Raw genomic sequence first — 20,845 nt, 5'->3', positions numbered from 1 at the left:
GGTGTGGTAGCCTTGTTGTATGCCGTGGAGGCGCTGCAGTCTTGATATCGGCTGCAATACGGATTGGTCGCCTCGTCCGAGCTGGCATTGCGACGCTGCCTGGCTGTTGTACGACGCTGACAGCGGGGGCGCAGCAAGGCTCAGTCAGGTGGAGCCCCGCACATCTGATGATGAAAAAAAGCGCCACCGTCCATTTCATAGGCTAAATATCCATGCATGCAGCGTGCTGGTTCCAATCCCAGCTTGGAAAGGCCCGCAGAAGCGCTGTCCCGTCTCGCGCTCGGTCTACGACTGTACTGAGCCTATCGCATTCTGTAAATAACAGAGAGTTATCTAATAGCGCAAATATAGGTTATAATTTAGGTGAAAAAGCGATCGATCCCCGATAACGTCGTGAGAAAGGACACCTGTGTCTGCTGGGAAGTATATCCCAATTCACTACGCTGTGTAAAGCTGAGCTCTCCTTCTGCCAATCATACCCCGTGAGTGTTCCAACCAAGCTGTGAGAGATACATCTTTTTCTTTTGCCGTGTCTAGATATACTGCATTGTTGCTCAACCGTGTCCTGTACGACATATCGCACGACCGTCACATTCTTCTGCTGCCCCAAGCGCATGGCGCATCCAATAGCCTACTTCTCGACGGGGAGTGATGAATACGCCATGGAAAATATAAGCACCATTTCTCTGTTCTGTGACGGAACAAATCTTGGACTACGATCTCCAGCTTGGAGCTGAACCCTACTGGGCTTTTGAGATGGTGTCCGGGGTTGCTCTTTTGCATTCCAGCAGATAAGGCGGGCGGAAGGAGTGGCAAGTTGGGCAGCTGACAAAGTCCTCGGTAGGTGAGTGTTGTGTTCTCTGTAAAGTGTATATATGGCATAGGAGTTGCGAGCATTCCAAAAACATGCCCGAGTTTGATTGCTCCCTCGTAACCTATTGAGCTCACACCACAGCAGAAATTCGCGGTGGACCAAATATCTTTGTAAGCATGTTCTTGTAATGTTTTACTCGTCAATATCAATATCCGCTGAATGAGACCACGAGCAGTCACAAAGCTCTAGAATTCTGGTAATTCTTGGATCACTAGAAGACTTTGCATCGTATGCCATTCGGTGGCATGGTCAGACGTATTTATTGTTCATTAATATGCCCTTTTTCCTGACTAACTTATAGCGCAAAGGAATGCTAGAAAGCGCAAGAAAAATGAGCGGAGTTGGCATTGAAGTCTATTTAATCTGCAACAGATTTCCGAATGTACTCCGTTCTCCTCATCTGCCAGTCGTATAAGGTCATATACAGGGAGCCTCATTATGAATGATTCCCACCACGTAATAGATGAGGCTTCGGCGTGGTCGCCAACGTTGCTCTGATTGTAATTAGTAACGCTCGGTGTATAGCGTAGTGTACCCAATGATGTTGCCATTTATTGCACATCGGAGCTTAAAAGCGGTAAAAGGGTTGCATTTGTTGATCGATTGACACGGATACTCGCAATATGTAGTGAAAGGCTTACTTGAAAAGGTCCAATTTTCTAGGTGTTTGATCTATAAATAGAAAGACGGTGTGTAATGATGTTCTAGCTGGGCATTAATTAGGCAAGCATTGGGCTAGGAAAGAAATGGAAAGCATGAGGCGGTGGGGAATGGAAGGATTCTAATCCTGCGGCCCCCGCAGGTGCCGAAGTAGGAACGATGGACATTGATCAGCAATGAGGCTTGCTCAAAACCTGTTAAAACACCACAGCAAAACATAATTAAAGTTCCCTCATATTCATTATAAAAGCGAAGGATGTCGTAGGTTCCCACCTCTGTGGAGCGCACAGCCAAACGCAACATATGACGGTAACTGTGTTTGAGGGGAGACGTCACGATGCGGCGCTGTGGACTTTTGTTCGTTTCACGGTTCGTGCTTGAGAAGGCTATTGATCTTCGTTGGGGTCGTACGGGAAGGAACGTGGCTGCTACTTGCATGTAAGCGCTAGCAAAACACTGCAACACATCCGGCTGTAGGATCTACGCTAGTCAAGCATCTAGCGAGGCTAGGTTTCGTAGTAATGTTCAAACACTTCACGCATCCAATAAGAAAGAGCAGGGCTCAATTCGAATTCTGCCAATGTCGCGTGGGATTCCTGGGCATCGGCTTTGCACTTCGCTTAACCTCCGGGGATTAAGTCTTAAAGGATGGGAAGGATGTCCTTTCCTTCGTAAGCGCCAGCGGCATCATCTCCACGCCAAACTGTTTTCCCTCTCTGTATCATCTTCTTCAGTCACTAATTACCTCCTTGCCGATTTGACTACTCAGTCACCTGTAGTAATGGCTAATTTTGACGATTCCAAATGGTACCAGATATCAACACCAGGCGATGTGCTATCATTTGTGGGGACACCAGCGAACACTGAGGACAACACAACATCAGTACAACCATATGGCCCCGTCTTCCTACGGATTTCCAATTCAACAGACCGCGAGCAGCAATGGCAAATCTACAACGTCAATTCGACCACAGTGGTCATGCGAACTCGCGCATCAGGGCCGGACAACTACCTAAGTGCCGCTGTTGCACAGGATGATGACGGAGAAGTCAACGCCGGCAGCACGAAGCCCATCATGGGAAATTATTCACTCCTCGACAGCTCCATGTTCTGGCATATTGGCGCGTGGAGTGATGGCCTCTTCTGGCTGGAGAATGCGCAGAACGGGAGTTCTTGGCATCTGAACCACACCGGAAATGGTTATTTTCGCATGAGCTCCAACATCACCGCGCCGCAGACAGGCCAGCGATTTAAGTTCACTGCACTTGAAGACATCAACAACGACAAGTACTCTACTTATAGCGTGAGTGCTCGAGCGTCCTACCATCTGCCAGCTCATATACTGATCTTTTCAGTCTCCCGGTATAGCAGCAGCAGCAACAGCCACAGCTTCCTCGTCAGCGACCGCCACCGCAAATACGTCCTCCACCTCGAAACGTGAGAAAACCGATGGCCTCACAGCAGGTGGCAAGGGAGCAGTCGGTGCCGCCGCTGGTGGCGTCTTCCTCCTCATCCTCGGTCTGGTCCTCCTTTGGCGCCTTAAGAAACGGAAGAAGCAATTGGCAAGGGACGCGGCCCTGGAGCCACCCAGGACCGAACTTGCCCAACAAGCGCAGATTTCGGAATTGCCCGCCACCGAGAAGACCGTCCCAGAGCTCCCCGGGACGGCGGCATCCAAATTCTACGACGAAAAACGCTCAGAGCTACCAGTAGATACGGCCCCGTCAGAGCTAGGGGGTAATCACATTTCCGAGCTACCTGGAGACAGCCGAAAATGATGGGAAAAGGTAGTGTTTTGAAGCGTAACATATTCCGGTACATACTTGGACGATATTGAACAGATTTCACGATGAATCCGATTCAGCTAATTAACAACCCATGTAGCATGCGTGTGTTGCAATTTAATTAATCATATCGAGACAGCAGTCCACGTCAGGTTAAAAATCAAAGAGCTTCCGGCCTAAAAAATTGTTAACGCAGCAGATTTCGTTAAGGCGCAAAGAAAATTGGAGTCATTAAATTTTTAAACCAAGGCATCAACAACAAGGTAATGAAAACATTTCATGATTTCTATACGAAAACTCATTGCTAATTAATCGTAAAAACCCGCAGACGCCTTCCTGTAATACACTATTTCGATTAAATGATCGCAGGCTTGCCCTCTAAAGGCCCTTCGTGACTCCGGGAACAGCCTCTTCCAGTATCGCACACAACTCCTCCCACACCTGGCTCTGAACCTTCTCTCCCTCCTCACTCAACACGAAAGGCGCCACCTGCTGCACCTTGCCATCGCTCACCCACTGGCCGTGGAAATCCTCGCCAGCACTGGCCGCAATGACAAAATTCCTCGACCCCTCCTCGGCCGTGCGCGCAACCAACCTCTCGATAAGCCATATCACCCAACGCGCGACGGCCGAACCTTCGCGGACCTCGTCACGCAAGCTTGATGTACAAAATCCCGGGTTGGACGAAGTGATGACGACGGGATAAGGCGCAGCTGCGAGAGAGGAAGCCAGCGCGCGGACCAAAAAGATCTCGAGCAGTTTCGAGACGTGGTAGCGGTCCGACATCATGCTCTTCTCTTCGCTCCTCAGGGTTTCGAAAATCGGACCGGGGAGTCTGCTTTCGGGGAAGTCGGTGAGAAAGTGGGTATCGGAGGAGACGATGTCGAGGTGCGTGAGGATGTTGAATTTGACGGCAGTCTCCTTCAGCTTGGGAAGAAGCAGCAAGGACAGGAGGAAGGTGGAGATGACGTTGGTCGTGATTGTCGATTCGTGGCCTTCCGCGAGCTTGAACGCGGTTGTTCCGATGCCGGCGTTGCAGATGAGGGCATCGAGACGGGGGAGCGATTGAGCGCGCTCGGCGAAGGCACGCACCGACTCGAAGGAGCAGAGGTCGAGGGGCCAGACCTCGATCGTTGATTCATCGCACTTCGTCGAGGAGATGATGTCGTTCCGCGCCTCTTCGCCTTTCGCGGTGGAGCGGGAGGTAATGATGACTTTGGCAGCGCCCAAGGAAGCTATGGTACGCGCTGTTTCTTGGCCGAGGCCAACATTGCCGCCGGTGACGATGACGACACGATCTTTGAAGCTGGCGGTAGGCTTGGGTACCGTGACGAAGAGCTGGGAGTGCAGAATTTGGAGGGCGGTGGAAATAGGCATTGCGACACTGGAGTTGGCAAAATCTCGAGGGTATCTTGGCGTTCTTTTAGGTAGATGAATTCGAAGCTGCTGGCAAATGTCGATATGAAGTTGATGGAGTTGATCGCAAGGTGTTTGAATGATGGATGGACGAGGGGAGACGGTCCCTTTTAAAATAAATATGGCCATTTGCCATCTGTTGGTGTTCCAACTCGTTGCCTCTCCACAACCAATAGGCTTCCGTTGTCAGACGGATACGGCCGTCGGAGTGGGTTTCTGAGAATCCTTCGTGGTCCGCGGCCCCGCCGATGGGATGATAGGCCCGTTCCCGAAGCCCCGAAGCCCCGCAATGGTCCCGTGCCCGAGGCCCCGAGCATTCCGAGAACCCCGAGCACTCCGAGCCCTGTGCCCGTCTGTGTAAGAAATGTTTCCGCCCCCAGAGGTGAGATACACCACGCCGAATTGTCCCCATTTTTTTCAACTCTAATCCACAATGCTGCTATTTTCCTACTAACTTTCTTAAATTGCCATGTATGCCGCGAAACTACTGTAGGGGAGTCCATGAGCTGACTTACAAAGCACAACGGAATAGTGAAGCAGAAGGGACCTTGCTCGCTTGAACTCGATAGAGTTGTGCGACAGATCCTTCCGACTTTGCGCACGACCGGCAGGCTCTTGAAAATGTATTTGATGGCTGTAGAATAAAGCATACCAGCTATCATCGATGCGACTCTCGTGCCGTAAGAACCACTGACTCAAATATGTTTGAATTAATCAGCGTATGTGCTGCAGAAGGCTGAGATATCTCGGAACCCGGCACTTTGCCGCTGTTATTACGCCAAGATCAGCAGGGATTAGGTTCAGCAGCATTATTTGTGTAACCACGGCGAGGCTGAAGGAAATATGTTACAAAAGAGCGGGGTAAGTGGAGGAAATCGAGCCACGGCGCTAAGCTGTCGCCTTTGTACAACCTTTATACCTCTTAAATCCGCTACCCGCACCTCATCACTCGTCCGGAGACGTTTCTAACTTAGTTATTATGCGCAACAGTACAGATCAGGAAGCCCGATCCGAGGTTTCCAGGGGAAACCCGGCGGTGATTTTGAGGCTTGCTCTCCCCGAGTAGAGGGAGTTAAATTCTTGCGGCCTGTCATGAGCTCATAGACTACCTGAAAAGTGGACGAAGTTGTATTACAGCCGCCTCTGCCATTTGTCTCAGGGTAAGAACAGAACACGAGGTGGCGCATACCAACCCAGCTGAGATCACGTGTAACGTTGATAACACGAGGAAAGCCGATAGAACCCAAAGGTTGCCAGAAAAAATTTCTGACGAGGTGGTTTATCTTTGAACTCCATGTTGTATATTCATGTCTCCACTTGTTACACAGCATTGCCTCTATTTTCGCTTCACCTATTTTTTTTTTCGGTTTCTCAAGATTTTAATTCTTCTATTGAGTATTAAGGAGCATTGGCAACTGGTCATGAGTTGACCCGTGACAACGCGCGGCTATTTGGCATTCACAACGCGAAGGGTCTCTAGCTGTCGTCAGCTTAGACAGACTTATTAGCCAGACAACAAAAGTTTATTGAGACAAGAGACTGTTTGAAAGAGGCGTTTGTAGCAAGTTTAATTACACAATTGTGCGAACTTTCTGAAATGGATCAGTGATATTATGCGATACGAAATGCACACGGAGACAATGCAGTATTGTGAGTGGATTATGTACTGACAACACATTGATGCATACAGCAGCGTCTCCGCTTGTGGCGGTTTTTTGCAACCTAAAACGTGCGTTCATGCATACCTGAAACCGAGCAGTGGGTGGGAAGCCCTCATCAAACAACCCTTTTTCTAAGCCAATATGCATCTTCGGTAGGCAAGAATAAATACAGACAAATCATATCCACATAAAATGGTATAATCGTATGATAGCCGGGAAACTCGTCGTCGGGGGAGCAAGGCTGAAATAGTGGCGCAGGGGCCGTGGCGAATACCTTGGAATATCATTGGTCATGATCGATATCCACGGCGGTTATTGAGCAAGGCTGGTTAAGTGGCACCGCTGCAGCTCTGTAATACGAGCCTTGTTGCTTTAGCTACATCCCACAGCGCATGTTTTCGTATGCTTAAAACCCCAGACATTCTCGCTCATTTCTCTTCGCCATCACCATATTCCCCTCATCAACCAACACAGGCCTGGATGCGCAAATGACGGCTACAACTACAGGTATCTGGTCCAGGACAGTGCTTGGACCACTGTCAACGGTCTTTACACGACCCAGCGACTGCACCATTTTCTTCCAAGCCGCGGCTCAATCCGGATGGCGAGACGCCTGGCAGGCTCAATCATGCGAAACAATCGATTTGCACGACAACCCATCTTGTTGGCCAACGGCGACTGTGACACCGACCGACCGTACACTTTCAGGGTGGGGTTTCTACTCACCGGGACTTTCCTGCCCAAGTGGTTATACGACCGCGTGTGTGGCTGGTATGACATCTGAGCAAGACAGCAATACCCCGTCTTTCCAATTCCAGTTCAGCACCCTTGTCGATGAAGCAGTGTATGGATGTTGTCCAGTGTAAGTCGCTACCCAATACTGCTTTCTTGTCTGCTGACAAGTACTTTCAAGAGGATATACATGCGCGCGGAATATGGATTCCCAGCGCCAAACATGTATGAAAGCGGTGGACTCCTCTACGTTCAGGATAGCTACCTGTTCAAACGGGGATGCCGTATCAACAACAGACTGGACATTGCCCCTCGCAAATAGCATCACCAGTGGGCCGGCGCCAACTGTGACGTTATTTGCTCCTCTCATACAACTCAACCGAAAGACATCGGACATCACTGCTCAAGTGAACGCAGCCTCTCTCTATTCAACTCACACAGCGTCGGAGTTGACTACCGGACTTTCCACATCGACAACATCTGAAAAACCGTCGTCCTCTACCGGCTTTACGGATGGAACCAAGGTGGGAATCGGCGTTGGAGTAGCGGTGGGTATATTTGCAGTGGCTTCTGCTGCTTTCTTCCTATTCTTCCTGTTCAGGCGCCGCAGACGGGGAAGAATCTCGGCCAGTGCATCTGAAGAATCAAGGGTCGAGATGGATGGCATCTCTTACCAGCTGAAAATGTCTCAACAGGTATATGAGCTTCCCACCAGGCCTGCCCGTGCAGAGCTGCCCGCAGGACTGTAACAAAATCATTAGCATTGGAGGTTGTTTCGTTAGGTCAGGCATCTTTTTTTGAAATTCGGTTTTTGCTTTCTATGTATACTCCCTGTTTAATTAATTGAGACTTGGATTCCCACTAATTGGATGCATCGTTTCTGAAACCCTTCGGTGTGGATGAACCTGACATGAAACATGCCCCACACCAATGGTTTCCCCCATTTTAATAATCGAACATATGTTAAATACGTTATACTGTATTTAAAGATTAGCTAGATACGTATCTTTACTAAACTGTTAATTAGAGTACACTAAAGCTCCATGTTTCTTTCCTTAACAGTCAAAATAAAATCTAAGAATGGTGATCCTGTAAGTAGCAGTCAGATAATAAAAGGGAAGATTCTTGTTAAAAAGGTGTCTGCTTGTTTCTCGTATTTCATGTACATAATCAGGGTGATCAATCATTCTCCAATGTTGTCATCGTCGAGAATTCAATCGTTCAACTCCAGAAAGTTCAGGGCAATGCGCTTTTTCATTCATGTTATCTGAACGAGTGTGAAAACATAAAGAGTATCTCAGAAATAGTAGACGTCAAGTCCTCTGAAACGTTGTTCATGAGCGCTCGAGACTTAGTTCGCCTAATGAGAGCAGTAGTCGTTGATGTCGTAATCGTCGTAGATATGATCAGTATGGCATTTGCCATTGGCGAACAGTGCCGTTGCTACGCAGAAAGTATGTGTTAGCTCAAAGTCCAAAGCAAGGACTCCCTCTCAGAGGAAGAGAGACATCTCAGGAACACTCACTGTCAACCGGGAGGTTGCTAGCCGGCTTCCTCACGATAGTCTGGCTGTTTTCCGCCGGCGTCAAGTCGTTCTCGCACTGAATCTGGGTATCACCACCATTAACCGTGGTGCTGCCGGTCCACACGTCGAGGTGGCGGATCTTGCCGTTGGCCCAGTCGTCGGTGCAAGCCTGACAGTAGTCTTCGTAGCGCAGGTATTTGCGGGTGTAGGGGTCGTAGATGACCTCGCACGGCTCGAACTCGCCCTCGGCGGAGGCGAAGGTCAGCGGGTCGTTGTAGGTGCCGGTGCCGCCGGCGGAGAAACCGCGGCCGCAGTCGTAGGCGATGGCCGGACCCGGCGGGTCGTTGTCGGGGTAGCCGTAGAAGGTGTGCGTCATGTAGCCCATCTTCGTGCAATCGGCGGCTACGCCGATGGAGAAGGAGGCGAGGGCGATGAGGGCTGGGAGTGTGCAGTGCATGATGGGTTGGAATTCAGATGTACGAGTTGATTTCTGTAAGGACTTGTCTGGATGCTGGTCACAATGTGCGGTAATGTAAACGATTTTATATTTCTTCGACCCTTGATGGGAACCTCTGGAATGGTAGTTGTCCAGCTGGGGCTGAGCTAACGCTTTGATGCAACGGTCTGTGCAGGTTGCCCAAAGCGGGGCTTAAGGGCCAATAATAGATGTCAGGCCTGCCAAATTGAGGTTCAAGCATATTCCAAAAGTCGACATAGTGGAGTTTGGGGGCCAAATTCACGAAAGAAAAAAGCAACTGTGCTTGTGTCGATGCTCCATCAACCCTGGTCACATCGACCGGTAGGACTGTTAGGCTGACGATCACCCTCCCCGAAACGGTGCTAAGGCCAACCTGTCTCGGCGCACAAAGCCACTTTGAAGGCAGGCAACCAGGCAAATGACTCGTAGCTGACTGATGTCTCCACTTCCCGCACATGCAGTAGCCAGCACGTTAGGTCACCGCAGGGACCGTCATCGGGGCGGAGCCTAGCTATCTCCAAAGCCCCTCTGTCTCCAGTCTTTCTTTTTAGCCTCCCTCCCACGAGATATGTAACACTGGTTTCCATTCCTTCGAAAATTTTCTGCACGGTAAAAAGTTCATCCGCCTTTTCTTCGAAGCTTCACTACTAACAACCACAGAGCACAACGATGTCACGGCCGCCACTTAGTAGCGTTTTTTGCTTCATTGTTCTTGCTGTCCTCCAATTCCTGGTGGCACGAAGCGGCGCAACAGACATCACTGTCTATAAAGACTCAGAATGCCTGGTGTCTCAGGACAACATCAACGGCCCCAACGGGTATCCAGATGGAACCTGCACACTGCTACGGGATCGGGTGACCAGCAATTTTTCGAGTTTCCAAGTCGTAGACTTGGATGAAGGATGCGGGGGTAAGTAGACGGTTTGCACCAGTCCATGCGGAGGGAGCCCAAAACAATGCTGACGGACGCTTTCAGTGACCATCTACGGTAGCAACTCCAACAGCCTGTCTTGCTCCTCCGAAGCCATTCAGGTTGCCGAGCTCGCGACCTGCTACAACACATCCTGGGTGTACTACAGCATCGACCAGTGTATCTCGCCAAAGGACATCGCATCCACCACGTCGTCGTCCTCTACCTCCACCGCCTCCTCCTCTTCCAGCGCGTCCGGCAACAGCAGCAGCTCTTCTACAGGAGCGATTGCTGGCGGAGTCGTGGGCGGTGTCGCGGGCTTGGCCCTCATCGCCGGCGCGTTGTTCTACTTTCTGCGGAAAAGGAGACAGGCTGGAGCGAGCGGTTCGCATGACTCCGAGCAGTCACATCCGCACGAAATGGGATCTGACCATGCACGGTCGGAACTGCAGGCCGGTGGCATGCACAAGTATGAGCTGGCGGCAAAAGGTCCGTCAGAGATGGAGGAACTACGAGCGCCGCCGGCGGAGATGGAAGGGGATCATCGGTTTGCGCCACAGCCTGGTATAGAGGGGATGCGGTAGGGATGGAAAGCTAAAGAGGAAAAGTTTGCGCGCGCGACCTGGGGTCAGTAATGGTGGGAAGCAGCTGTCAGCCTGGTGCGGCTGATTGAGCGGCAACGCCATGAAGCGTCCGAAAATGGTGGTGCGGTCCGGATACGCAGTGTTCGATACGAATGATCTGCACGGGACTCTCTCCCGGATGTGGACTTAGTTGCAGTGCTCAACAATCGACAACCAAGCGGGCTGCTCTCCTGCTTATTTTCCAGCAGTTTCTCAGAAAGCATCACTCTAATTGTTAATAGCGAGGGTTTCTGCCCGTCGTTCAGGGGCTGCTGACCGGAGTGTCGACCGTTCTGTGTGTGACGTAGATTTGCTGGCAACCAGGGCCCCTGCTCTGCTAAGCATGACCAAGCGTGCTCAAGAGATGAGCAAGCTTAGACTCGCGGCTGGCATGGTGGTTGGGAAGCAGGGGTATCTCACAGGGACATCGTGGGGGCCAAAAGGGATGATTGGCTTTCGCACCGGGGATGATGGCTAATCACGGCCACATACCCGGCCAAGAACAAAAGCAAAAATAGGGACGGATACGCACGGTGTATCCAAGTATATCTGGCTGAGCTGAATGTATGACATGCAGCACCTCTTGGCTGCCCAGCTAGATTTAGCCTGCACGGACTGCAATCGCTCAAGAACTTTGAGTGACAAAGCTCGGTGGTATTCCCGTAGGAGATGTATACCGCTTATTGATGTCGGTGAGGGCACCGCTTCCTCATCAGCTGCTCTGATCAATTTTGCACACGTTCTTCCTTTAGTCGAAGTCAATCCTCCACGCAGTCGGTGTGGGTGGTGCGTTTGCACTCTGTGTAAACGCGCCAGCGCCCGACCACAAGTGCGAAGTGGCTGTCACCCAAAGATGCGGTGGGCAACAATTGGACAAACCGCAACGGCGAAAACGGCTGGTGCAGCCCTAAATCCCATGGGCTTCTACCCGTAGGCATGAATGGGGATTAGCGACGCGAGATTCGCCGTCAGGGTGCGTTCGAGGCCCGTCATCGGGCCGCTTGACCCCTCTACGCCTAGCGTAGAGAGCATCCGGCCTGGGGTCCCCCGCCAGAAATGTCGAATACGAAGATCGCTCACTGACGACTGGGACGACAGACAAAAAGTCGGTCACTCGTGTGGCTTGTAACGGCGCCTTGGGCAATCCAAAAACCCGGTGGCCGGGCAGGTGGAAATGAAAACCGCACTATGGCTATTCGGAGGAAAGGTCGAGGGGCCTTGTCGCCGGAACCGATCGGCGCTTCTGCGGACTGGTTCGCTGACAAATGCCTGAGAGCCCACAAGCACCCTTGGCCGCATGCTTTATCATCCACTCTAAATATGGGATCATTATCAGGCCATATGCACAGTTTTCAAGGTCGATGTGTGCGAAGGGCTGTCATCCAAAGCCTTTCATTCAATGCAAGGAAAACAACGATGGTGCTGATGTACTAAAAACTTAACAGATAATATTCCAGAAAACAGGAACTCCTCTTGTATCGGTTATGGGTTCTCCTTTCCGGTCAGATATATCCTTCTTCACACTGCAAATCTCAGAGGCCGTCTACAGGGAACTTGCTAATGTGATCTTCGTGAGTGCCAATCTTGGTAAGTGTTGTTGAGAGCGTTTCAGTGGGCTCGGAGCCGTCTAAAAAGCGAGGAATAGTCTATCTGTAAGTGATCGGGCCTGTAAGTGAAGCCTGTCATTTTAGTCAAGCTTATCGTGAAATCCTGTAGTAGCCACCTGTCGAGTGAGTCTCCCTTTGATTTGAAGTGATGAACTTCAGTGCCTTCATAGATTTACTGTCAGTCGTTACCTGTCGCATCATCTTACAACCGACATCCACGTAGAGGGAAATACCAAACGCTCATACCTACTTGTAGGCATAAGCTGCAGTCTCCGGGCTTACTTGGCACATGTAGATTAGTTTCGCTTACTAAGAGCGCAGAGCGGGATGGTTGGTGAGATGGCTCAGGATGCCACGATACAACCAACAGTCGGAGCCATGCTTGATGCTACATAAAATAGGCTGTAGGTTTCATGAGCTAAAGATATTTTTGCATCATTGTTAGCTATGAGGGGCTTTAAGGACTCCGGCGCGCTCTCCCAACTTCTCGCTTGTCAGGATGCACATTTCGGGAAAATGTTTCGAAGGTTAGCAAAGACCGATGGTCACGACAAAATATGTAGCTAGTACAGCTGTGCAGTTTTATCAAAGACACTCCTCTATTATTTTTCTACCTAATTCAAGTAGTTATTTTTTGGTGCGACTGAGTATCTGATCGGTTGAGAGTGAGTGAGTGGACGATCATCCTACTCCTCGGAGATCTCAAGAGCCCAACCACTGCCCTTCCTGACGATGGTGAAGCTCTCCAGACCAATGCACTGGAGCTTGGTGGCGATGTCCCTGATGGCGCCAATGTTGTCGCCGTCGGGGGCACCATCGTTCATGGAGGGGACGCCGCGGAGGTGGCGGGCGCCCTTGAACCAACCCTTGATCATGATTTCGGAGCCCTCATACCAGTACTTGTAGGCACGGCGGAACTCCTGGACCTTATCCTGGGGCTGGCGGATCCAGGTGGGGATCGTGTTGGAGGCATCCTGGAGGTACTGCTGGGTGGTGTTCACGAAGGTGAAGACCACGCCGACGGCGCCGTTGAAGATGTCGACGGCGGGCTGGCGGAGCTGCTCGGGGAGGTGCTCGATCTTCTGGCGACCGTAGGAGCGGAGCTGCTCAACCTGCTGCCGGGAGGTGTTGCGGAGAGAGTTGATGTTCTCCTGGATGTTCCTGTGCCAGGCGTCCTGGTCGTTGCGCTTGTCGCTGCGGGCAAGCTCCTCCATGTTCTTGTCAATGCGGTTGTTGTCGGAGCGGATGTGCTCGTTGGTCTTCAGGACGTGGTCCTCAAGATCCCTGAGGATGCGAGAGCCATTCTCGCTGACGTGGGGGCCAAGGTTCCTGGCCTGGACGTTGAAGGTGGCGTGGTGATCAATCGGGCTGGACTGATCCTGGGCAAAGATGGCTGCGAGGATCTTGGAGTCACCCTGCTTGAGAGCGAAGTGGATGAGGTCGAGCCTCTGCTCCAAACGCTGCTCCCAGTCGAGGTAGACGGGGCCGACAAGAGAGTTTGCGGACATTTTGCTGCGAAGGCGTTTAGTTATTGCTCTGAGGATATCGAAAGTGGTTGAAGTCTTACGTGGAGGGCAGGACTTTCCTGGAGGTTGTTTGCTGATGAGAAGCTGAGTTGGAGGATGATGACTGTGATGGACGAGACAAAGGCTGCCTATATATAATTATCAATCCTTACTAGCAGAGTCAAATAGTTCTCTATTCCCCGCAATCCTGTTGAGAGCTGCAGGTACCGTCCAACTCTGGGTGACCAAAGGTTGAGCAAATTGATGAGACTGAGGCAAAATCATAAGACGACTATGACGATTTCAGATGCAAGGAGAGAATTCCTGGATGCAGTTGGTTTGAGCTGTTTGGCAGCATGGTGTCGAGATTCAACCCAAACGGACTAGCATTTCTCACGACTAGACCTCATCCCTTGACGTCAATTAATGCAAACGGAAAGTTACGTAAAATAGAACTTAGCAAAGAACGCAAATTAGCATGACAGGAGAGAAAAGAAAAGGATGGGGTGTGAAAACGGATCACCATAGCGAAAACAGATAAACACGATAGAAGTTGGAATTTACGGAATTAGGAAACACGTCAACGGTGAAAGCGGAAATGCACGCGGGACGAAAGCGGAGACAAGAAGACGGCGCTGAGTAACGGAATGAATGTGGGGTGAGATTCCAGGGTTCAAAGCGAATGTGGGGTAATACTCCCGGGCAATACGGTATGAGAATTCACGTGCAAAGGGCTGCAAACACCTCGCCAGACCCGCGGTTACGAGACTTGGCAATGGTGCCCCTTGTTCACGGAAATCCCTCGATATGATGATATGAACTGACGTAGTAGAGCACGCCCCGGTCTCCCGTATTATCATTGGCTCTGTATCGATATAAAAGGGAAAGCAGGAAACCCCACCTTCCTTGACAATTACCACATCCGCATACGTCGGTTAAAACTTGAGAGAGATTCGACACTTCCGTCAAAGTCACCACCAACGCCAACATGTTCGACAAGTCCAACAACATTGACTGGGAGACCCGTGTGGACCGCCAGATCGATCTCATCCTGCTCTGCATTACCACAGGCAACTACGGTCCCTTCCATGCCCTCGTTGCCCACAACGTCATCCAGGGTGCCGACCACTGGACGACATTCTGCGACATGCGCAATGCCTCGCGCGACTACAACAACAGGCCGTCGGAGAACGACCTGATGCACGTCAGCGTGAACCTCGTGCACAACCTCGAGGAAAATTTCGACAAGCGGGTCAAGGAATTCCAGACGCTGTACAAGCGCAACCCCACGCACCACAGACTGGAGCAGGGCGTGGAAGAGCTGCAGCAGTCAATCCGCCATCACCACAAGCAAACGTTCGAGCACTCCCGCGATCAGGGCAAGCACATCATCAGGCAGCTCCCTGCCCATCTGCGCGACGTCGCGTCGAAGCTGTTCACGCTTTCGCTCGATGCTCCCGGGACCGTCATCGAGGAGCAGGACCGCTCGGTCAAGAACATATACAACACGGTTTTCGACAACCCGAAGAGGCTGCCCATGAACATCCAGAAGGCTTTTGCGTCCAACAAGGCCGCCGCTGATGTCGCCGTCAAGTGGGTGCGCAGCCTCTACCACAGGAGGCACTTTGAGATGGACGACGAGAGCGATGCTGGCTCCGACGTCTCCGAGATGGAGGAGCTGATCGCCGACGTCTTGCCCGATCTCGATTCAAGCGTTCAGCGCCTGACATTCAGGAAGACGGAGCTCGGCTGGAAGATCTCTGACATGGTTAGATAGATGGGTCTCCGATCTCGAGGTCCTTGATGTACGTAGATTTTCATTTCGCCGGTACTCTTAGTTCCATGGCGATCTACATGAATGAAACCAATCTCATCCCTTCTGTCCGCGCAATGCCTTGCTATGAACCTCGAATGTAGCCTTTCAAAGATTCTCAGTGATGGTTCTCTCGTGAAGCAAAGCTTGTCAAGGTTTGTGTTGGCCTCAACAAAGTTAAATGATCCTGGGGAACAGGCACGTATTTATTGAACATGTAGTTCAAGGGGAAGCGCGTCCTGAGGGCCGCCTGAGAGTGTCTACTATAAACATTTGTTCGCTTGCTAAAATACTTTATTTCCAACACCATACCCAAATATATATCAGACATAGAGTCTAGTACACAATACGCGTGGAAAGAAATATGCGCGAACTGAATTCCTATCGTAACATCATTACTGTTATCCGGTGGACAGAAATTTCCAGTTGTTTTTGATAAAAAGTTACATTGGATGATTCCTCGCAGGCTTCGGTAATACTGCTCTCCGTTTTGAAGATTCAAGAAGCATTCTGCGTCCACCAGCCAATGGCATTGCTCCAACATCCAGTGCATTAATGCGTTCTTGCAGAACAGCGGCAAATCTCGTTGGCGCGCCAACCTCCGGTGCTAAATCGGGCGTTCCATTCATGGACACAGGTCTTCGGGCCTGAGCGAGCTCGTTTGTTGCTTATTTCTGTCTCGTTCTATCTCGTCTTGGTAAGAAAGCGGTACCGCTCGAAGCGCTCGGGATCGACAACCAAAGCAACACAACATTTGATGGCATTTAGTATCGAGGTTGCCGGCCATTGTTGATGGGCAGAAAAGGAACAGCACTTCACAACTAACGCATGTGAGGTCTTTCCCACCATCACACTTATAAGTAGGAATAGCCAGTAAAGCGAAGCCGGCTGGACCCTGCTGAGCTACGGACTGATGTCGTTCCGCGAGGTTTTTTTTTTTTTTTTTTTGCTAGGATAAATGGCTAGGATAAGGAGTGATATGCTTCTCCCAGCTGAAAAGAGTGGAACGCTAAAAATATCACGTTGCCCAAATGCGATCCATTAAAAGTTATTTCGCATTAACAAGCGCTCATTACGCTCAAATATCAGAGGGTAAGCAACTTGGAACACGATCCATAGCAACAAATGTCTCAATCCAGCGTTTGAAATGGCGCGATAACAATGAAGTCGTCCCAGAAGCGTATTGTAAGCAATGCTGCTACAGAGGCAGTCGATCAGAATCCAGACCCGGCATTTCATGAGACCCAAGCAGCTGTTGTAGTCGCTACCTCAGTTTGCCAAATCACCTGTGCAGGCCAACTATGCGCGGGGATAATTTCTGCAACTGCTGACTGGCTAATTCCATATCCTGCTGGCCCGGCGTGCGCAAGACTTTGCAACTCAAGGACAAGCGCGAAAAGAAGACTGGGTGATGGTCGCATTGTATCTGATTGTCGTAGTCAGATATTCTGCAAGAAAAAGTGCCTGGAGATCTGAACCTACTTTGCGCAGATATGGATTCGTTTTGGGTGTTGACGGGGTTGAGGGAGGACAGGATTGAGCTTTGGGGAGGAGCTTGGTGTCGTCGACAGAGCACGCCCACAGATTTATACGCTGAAAATTGATCCATATAACGTGACTCTGGTATCAATTCAGGGCCATTTTGTCACATTCTTACTGCATCAGGCATGTGGCACGCTTTTAAATTGCTATTTTCACTGTCATGACATCAGCATCCCTTTAGCAAGAATTTAGCACATACCAAGCCTGCGGGCGTTTCCTCATCATCGTCATTGAATATTTAAGCAGGAATGAATGTAGCATTTCACTCAATCACTCAACTATTCGAATATTGTGGATTGTCGTGTCGAAGTTTAAACCTGACCATTGGAAAAAGTTGTTAGGCGAAATTCTTTAAGCCTCACTACTCAAGAAGAATCATCTCTCTCTACATGCAAGACTCATCTACAAGCGACGCGAAATGAGAGATCTTGAGAATTCTTCTAATCTGGAATTAGTAGAGAAATGAAAGGGCCAAGAGGCCTCAAGAGCCGTGTTGCGCGCGCAATACCTTTGACGACTTCTTGTCTTTAGCCATTCCATCTGGAGGATGGGATGTTAGCAGTAATGCCTGATGGTAGCCTGATGGTATGCGACAGCTGCAACTCTTTCACTTCCCATTGGTCCGGCAGGTGGCGGTTCCGGTTCCCGTCGAGCGAATTGGCAGGGATAACATTTCGAGACAGATTTTCCGGGAAGAGAAATGTGGGGTAACTTATCATTAGATCCAGATCGGCCCGTAGACTCTATTTTGTAGAGTCACTGCCAGGGTCTCCACGTGTATTACTGGACATAAGCATAATCAAGAACCTTGTTTGCAAAAAGTTAAGGGATTGACACACCATGATATTCCCATCGCTTTTTGAGATGCCCAGCTGAGTCGCATGGTCGAGTTATTTTCCCCTTCATATTGATTGTGTAAAAATAAGTGGCGCTATCGCAGCTGCGCCTCGTGATGGTCTGCGGCACAGCACTGTCGCCCCCAAAATCTGCACGAGGGTGGGGCGCAAAGTATCACCTGCCGCCGTCTCTGAAACAAACCGCTCCGTGTCTCGGAGACTTAAACGCGAGGGCAGCGCCGCAGCACAGGCGTCCTTCTGCTTGTGTACTCCACTTCAAACCTCACCCTCCAGAGCGTCGAACCAGGATGACAACCCCTTCCGGGCCAGTACCTCAACCAGAATTAGCCCCACCGCTGGCTGCCATAATTCAACGACTGAGAAATGTAACTGAAGGCTGCAAATTGCGATGCTGCGCCCTCGTCGGTAATAACACCCACTGCTGCGACAAACGCTACGAGCCATGGACCCAAGACATTGAGCCGCTTATTAAGGTGATATGCACCACAAAACCACCCTTTAGCGAGGAGCATGCAATCGCAATTTCCCGCATTCTCCTCTGTGAGCAACACAGACACATTAAGAAACATCTCACGCCTCTTCGCCTCGCGCTCATGGCTTCAAAAGCTTTAGCATCAAAAGGATGGCTCGACGATTCCAGCCTCCCTAGACGGAAAAGAAATTCATTAAACCCCACTACAGATGTCGTGCCTTCTAGAAGCTCCAGAGCCAAGAGCGCCGAGCCTGATCTTGGGACACCGTCGTCGTTGCCCGAAAGAACGGGTTTGGTACACTTCTACGACGCAAGCTCGGAGTTGCAGGATCAGGGAAACCGCATCCAGTGCATTGCATACGATCCAGTGATGGGTCGATGCGGTCGTAAGCTGTCTTCAGCCATTGCTCGCAGCATGTTCGATACCTTGTCCGGAGAGGAGGAGGGTGACGAAGACGAGGAATACAGAGACCCCGACTCCGAAGATGAAGAGCAAGAAGGTACCGACTCGCCACTAAAGCATCTCTGGCCTTTCATTCACGCTCTTCTCTGCAACGATCATCGCCATTGGTTTTGGCTGAAGTTCTACTACGACGAATGGCAAAGGCACGTTGCACGTGAGGACTCTGCCGTTGGGGATTCGGAATATTGGTCGGATTCCGAGTCAGGGACCGTAACAGCTGATGCAGGTCGCAATGATTGGTCGGATTCTGAATCGGCTAGTGAGGCTGAAGACTTCTCCGGCGGCTACGCAACACCGCGAGCAGAGGTATACCAGTCTATTGAAGGAGATGATGACAGTTCCTCTTCACCAATTCAGTCGGGTACCCCAGCGCCAACCGGCCTTATTCCAACTCTCTATGGTCTTCTAAGCACACCTAGGCGGCTGATGGATGCGTTAACATGGAAGACTCAGTCCGCCCCGGAAAGACTTACCCGATCTTGGAAAGAACCAGAGATGCAAGAAATCAAGCCGAAAACGTCAGAAACAGGGCTTCTTTCGCCATTCGAACCCAGTAGCCCCAGCATTCGCATCCAATCTGAAGGTCCGGAAACACCCACGAAAGGAAAAAACGGCCGACGGTTGACGACAACCAATCCCTGCACGCCGTCCATCTCCGTGTCTAAAGCACCAATGACCCCTTCGCCTACTCCAAGGCCTTCTGATCAGCGTCGGCGCAGCCTGCGTGTCACACCGCGTCAATCAAATTCTCTCAGACAGCCGTGCAGTCCTTCCCCAGAAGAGAATGAGGATGAGGTAGAGGAAGACCTGGTGGCAAGCATGAGAAAGCGGGACGCCGATGCCAGCAGCTCCGATTCCAGCGATTCCGATTCCAACAGCGCCGCCAATGCCACCATCCTCACGCCCGGCTGGTCGCGCAGCATCAGTGAAAAACTGCACGATGGAATATTGCAGTCCCTTGGTAGGAAAACGTCCAGCGGCTGCATCTACATCATGCGAACGCCGGCGCACCCGGGCCTCATCAAGATTGGCAAGGCGAAGGATCCGACCAAACGCCGAAATGAAATAGAGCGTGACTGCAACCTAGATGACCTGAGGGTCCTGCACGTGTGGCGGGATGTGCCGCACCACGAACGCGCGGAGCTGCTGGTACATCTCCAGCTAAGGAAGTTTCGAGAAATCCTACCGTGCGCTCACGAGGGCTCAGATAGGGCGATAGACCATAAAGAGTGGTTTCGGTGTGAGCTGAGCTTTGCGAAGCGGGTCGTAAACTGTTGGGTTGTGTGGATGGAAAAAGATCCATACCAAAATCGGGCACTTGCACCTTCGTGGAGTAGTGAACTGGAAAGCATACTAGGTCCGAAAGGCGGGAGGGAGGAGACGTTTGAAGAATTATTCCAAAGGCATAAGCGTTGGACAGAGCAATAGAAGATTTGCTTGGCAACATGGAAAGGGAGGTACCGTGTAATTGCTGCTTCTCCATCGAACCAATGGTGTCCGGCAGATTGAGCACGATAGATAGCCTTGCATCAGAGATTCACTTAGCCGAGGATCATTCGGATAATTCTACATTCTGACTTCGAGCACTTGTACCACGAATTCCTTGGTTCGGGATACTCCGTGAATGTAAAGACGTGAGGCTGAGTCATTAAATACGACCTAATTATATATACTTTCCGCCAAAAATACTATACTGAGTCGCCGTGCATACAGAACCAGTCCTAAAATAGCCGCGTTCTCAAGGGGTAAAATTGGCAGCTGGTGTCTGCCAGGTGGGCTCAGATGTTTTCCAAGACGTTTAAGAAGGCTGAGGATCTAACAGGCGACAATCCATGTTTGCAAGGTTTTGTTAAGAGTTTAAAAATGCTTGGCAGCCGGTTATTCTCCTTACGTTGCGCACGGATCGGCTTGGACCGGCAGTTG

The 20,845-nt window shown here is 50.7% G+C and overlaps 7 protein-coding genes across 7 annotated transcripts; 4 read left to right on the top strand and 3 right to left on the bottom strand.

Moving 5' to 3' along the window:
* Positions 1-2,315: 2,315 nt before the first annotated feature.
* On the top strand, positions 2,316-3,312 carry LTHEOB_10980 (uncharacterized protein; the record flags this gene model as incomplete). Its single annotated transcript, XM_035507685.1, has 2 exons — positions 2,316-2,837; positions 2,890-3,312. The coding sequence occupies 2 exons, from the start codon at positions 2,316-2,318 to the stop codon at positions 3,310-3,312; spliced, it is 945 nt and encodes a 314-aa protein (XP_035366911.1).
* A 384-nt stretch (positions 3,313-3,696) lies between these two features.
* On the bottom strand, positions 3,697-4,695 carry LTHEOB_10979 (Short-chain dehydrogenase/reductase SDR; the record flags this gene model as incomplete). Its single annotated transcript, XM_035507683.1, has 1 exon — positions 3,697-4,695. One exon carries the CDS (start codon positions 4,693-4,695, stop codon positions 3,697-3,699), a length of 999 nt encoding a protein of 332 aa, XP_035366910.1.
* A 3,792-nt stretch (positions 4,696-8,487) lies between these two features.
* LTHEOB_10978 (Carbohydrate-binding protein) lies at positions 8,488-9,109 on the bottom strand (the record flags this gene model as incomplete). The annotated part of the gene is made up of 2 exons (XM_035507682.1): positions 8,488-8,570; positions 8,653-9,109. 2 exons carry the CDS (start codon positions 9,107-9,109, stop codon positions 8,488-8,490), a joined length of 540 nt encoding a protein of 179 aa, XP_035366909.1.
* Positions 9,110-9,799: 690 nt separating this feature from the next.
* Positions 9,800-10,624, top strand: LTHEOB_10977 (uncharacterized protein; the record flags this gene model as incomplete). The annotated part of the gene is made up of 2 exons (XM_035507681.1): positions 9,800-10,040; positions 10,107-10,624. 2 exons carry the CDS (start codon positions 9,800-9,802, stop codon positions 10,622-10,624), a joined length of 759 nt encoding a protein of 252 aa, XP_035366908.1.
* Positions 10,625-12,956: 2,332 nt separating this feature from the next.
* On the bottom strand, positions 12,957-13,778 carry LTHEOB_10976 (uncharacterized protein; the record flags this gene model as incomplete). Its single annotated transcript, XM_035507680.1, has 1 exon — positions 12,957-13,778. The coding sequence occupies one exon, from the start codon at positions 13,776-13,778 to the stop codon at positions 12,957-12,959; it is 822 nt and encodes a 273-aa protein (XP_035366907.1).
* A 985-nt stretch (positions 13,779-14,763) lies between these two features.
* Positions 14,764-15,552, top strand: LTHEOB_10975 (uncharacterized protein; the record flags this gene model as incomplete). Its single annotated transcript, XM_035507679.1, has 1 exon — positions 14,764-15,552. The coding sequence occupies one exon, from the start codon at positions 14,764-14,766 to the stop codon at positions 15,550-15,552; it is 789 nt and encodes a 262-aa protein (XP_035366906.1).
* A 3,322-nt stretch (positions 15,553-18,874) lies between these two features.
* Positions 18,875-20,141, top strand: LTHEOB_10974 (Meiotically up-regulated protein; the record flags this gene model as incomplete). The annotated part of the gene is made up of 3 exons (XM_035507678.1): positions 18,875-19,228; positions 19,682-20,071; positions 20,130-20,141. 3 exons carry the CDS (start codon positions 18,875-18,877, stop codon positions 20,139-20,141), a joined length of 756 nt encoding a protein of 251 aa, XP_035366905.1.
* Between the last annotated feature and the right edge of the window lie 704 nt (positions 20,142-20,845).

This window comes from Lasiodiplodia theobromae (genome assembly GCF_012971845.1).
Source record: "Lasiodiplodia theobromae strain AM2As chromosome Unknown scaffold_43, whole genome shotgun sequence".
NCBI lineage: Eukaryota > Fungi > Ascomycota > Dothideomycetes > Botryosphaeriales > Botryosphaeriaceae > Lasiodiplodia > Lasiodiplodia theobromae.
Note: the sequence above shows the minus strand (reverse complement) of the source record. Positions and strands in the feature narration are given on the sequence as shown.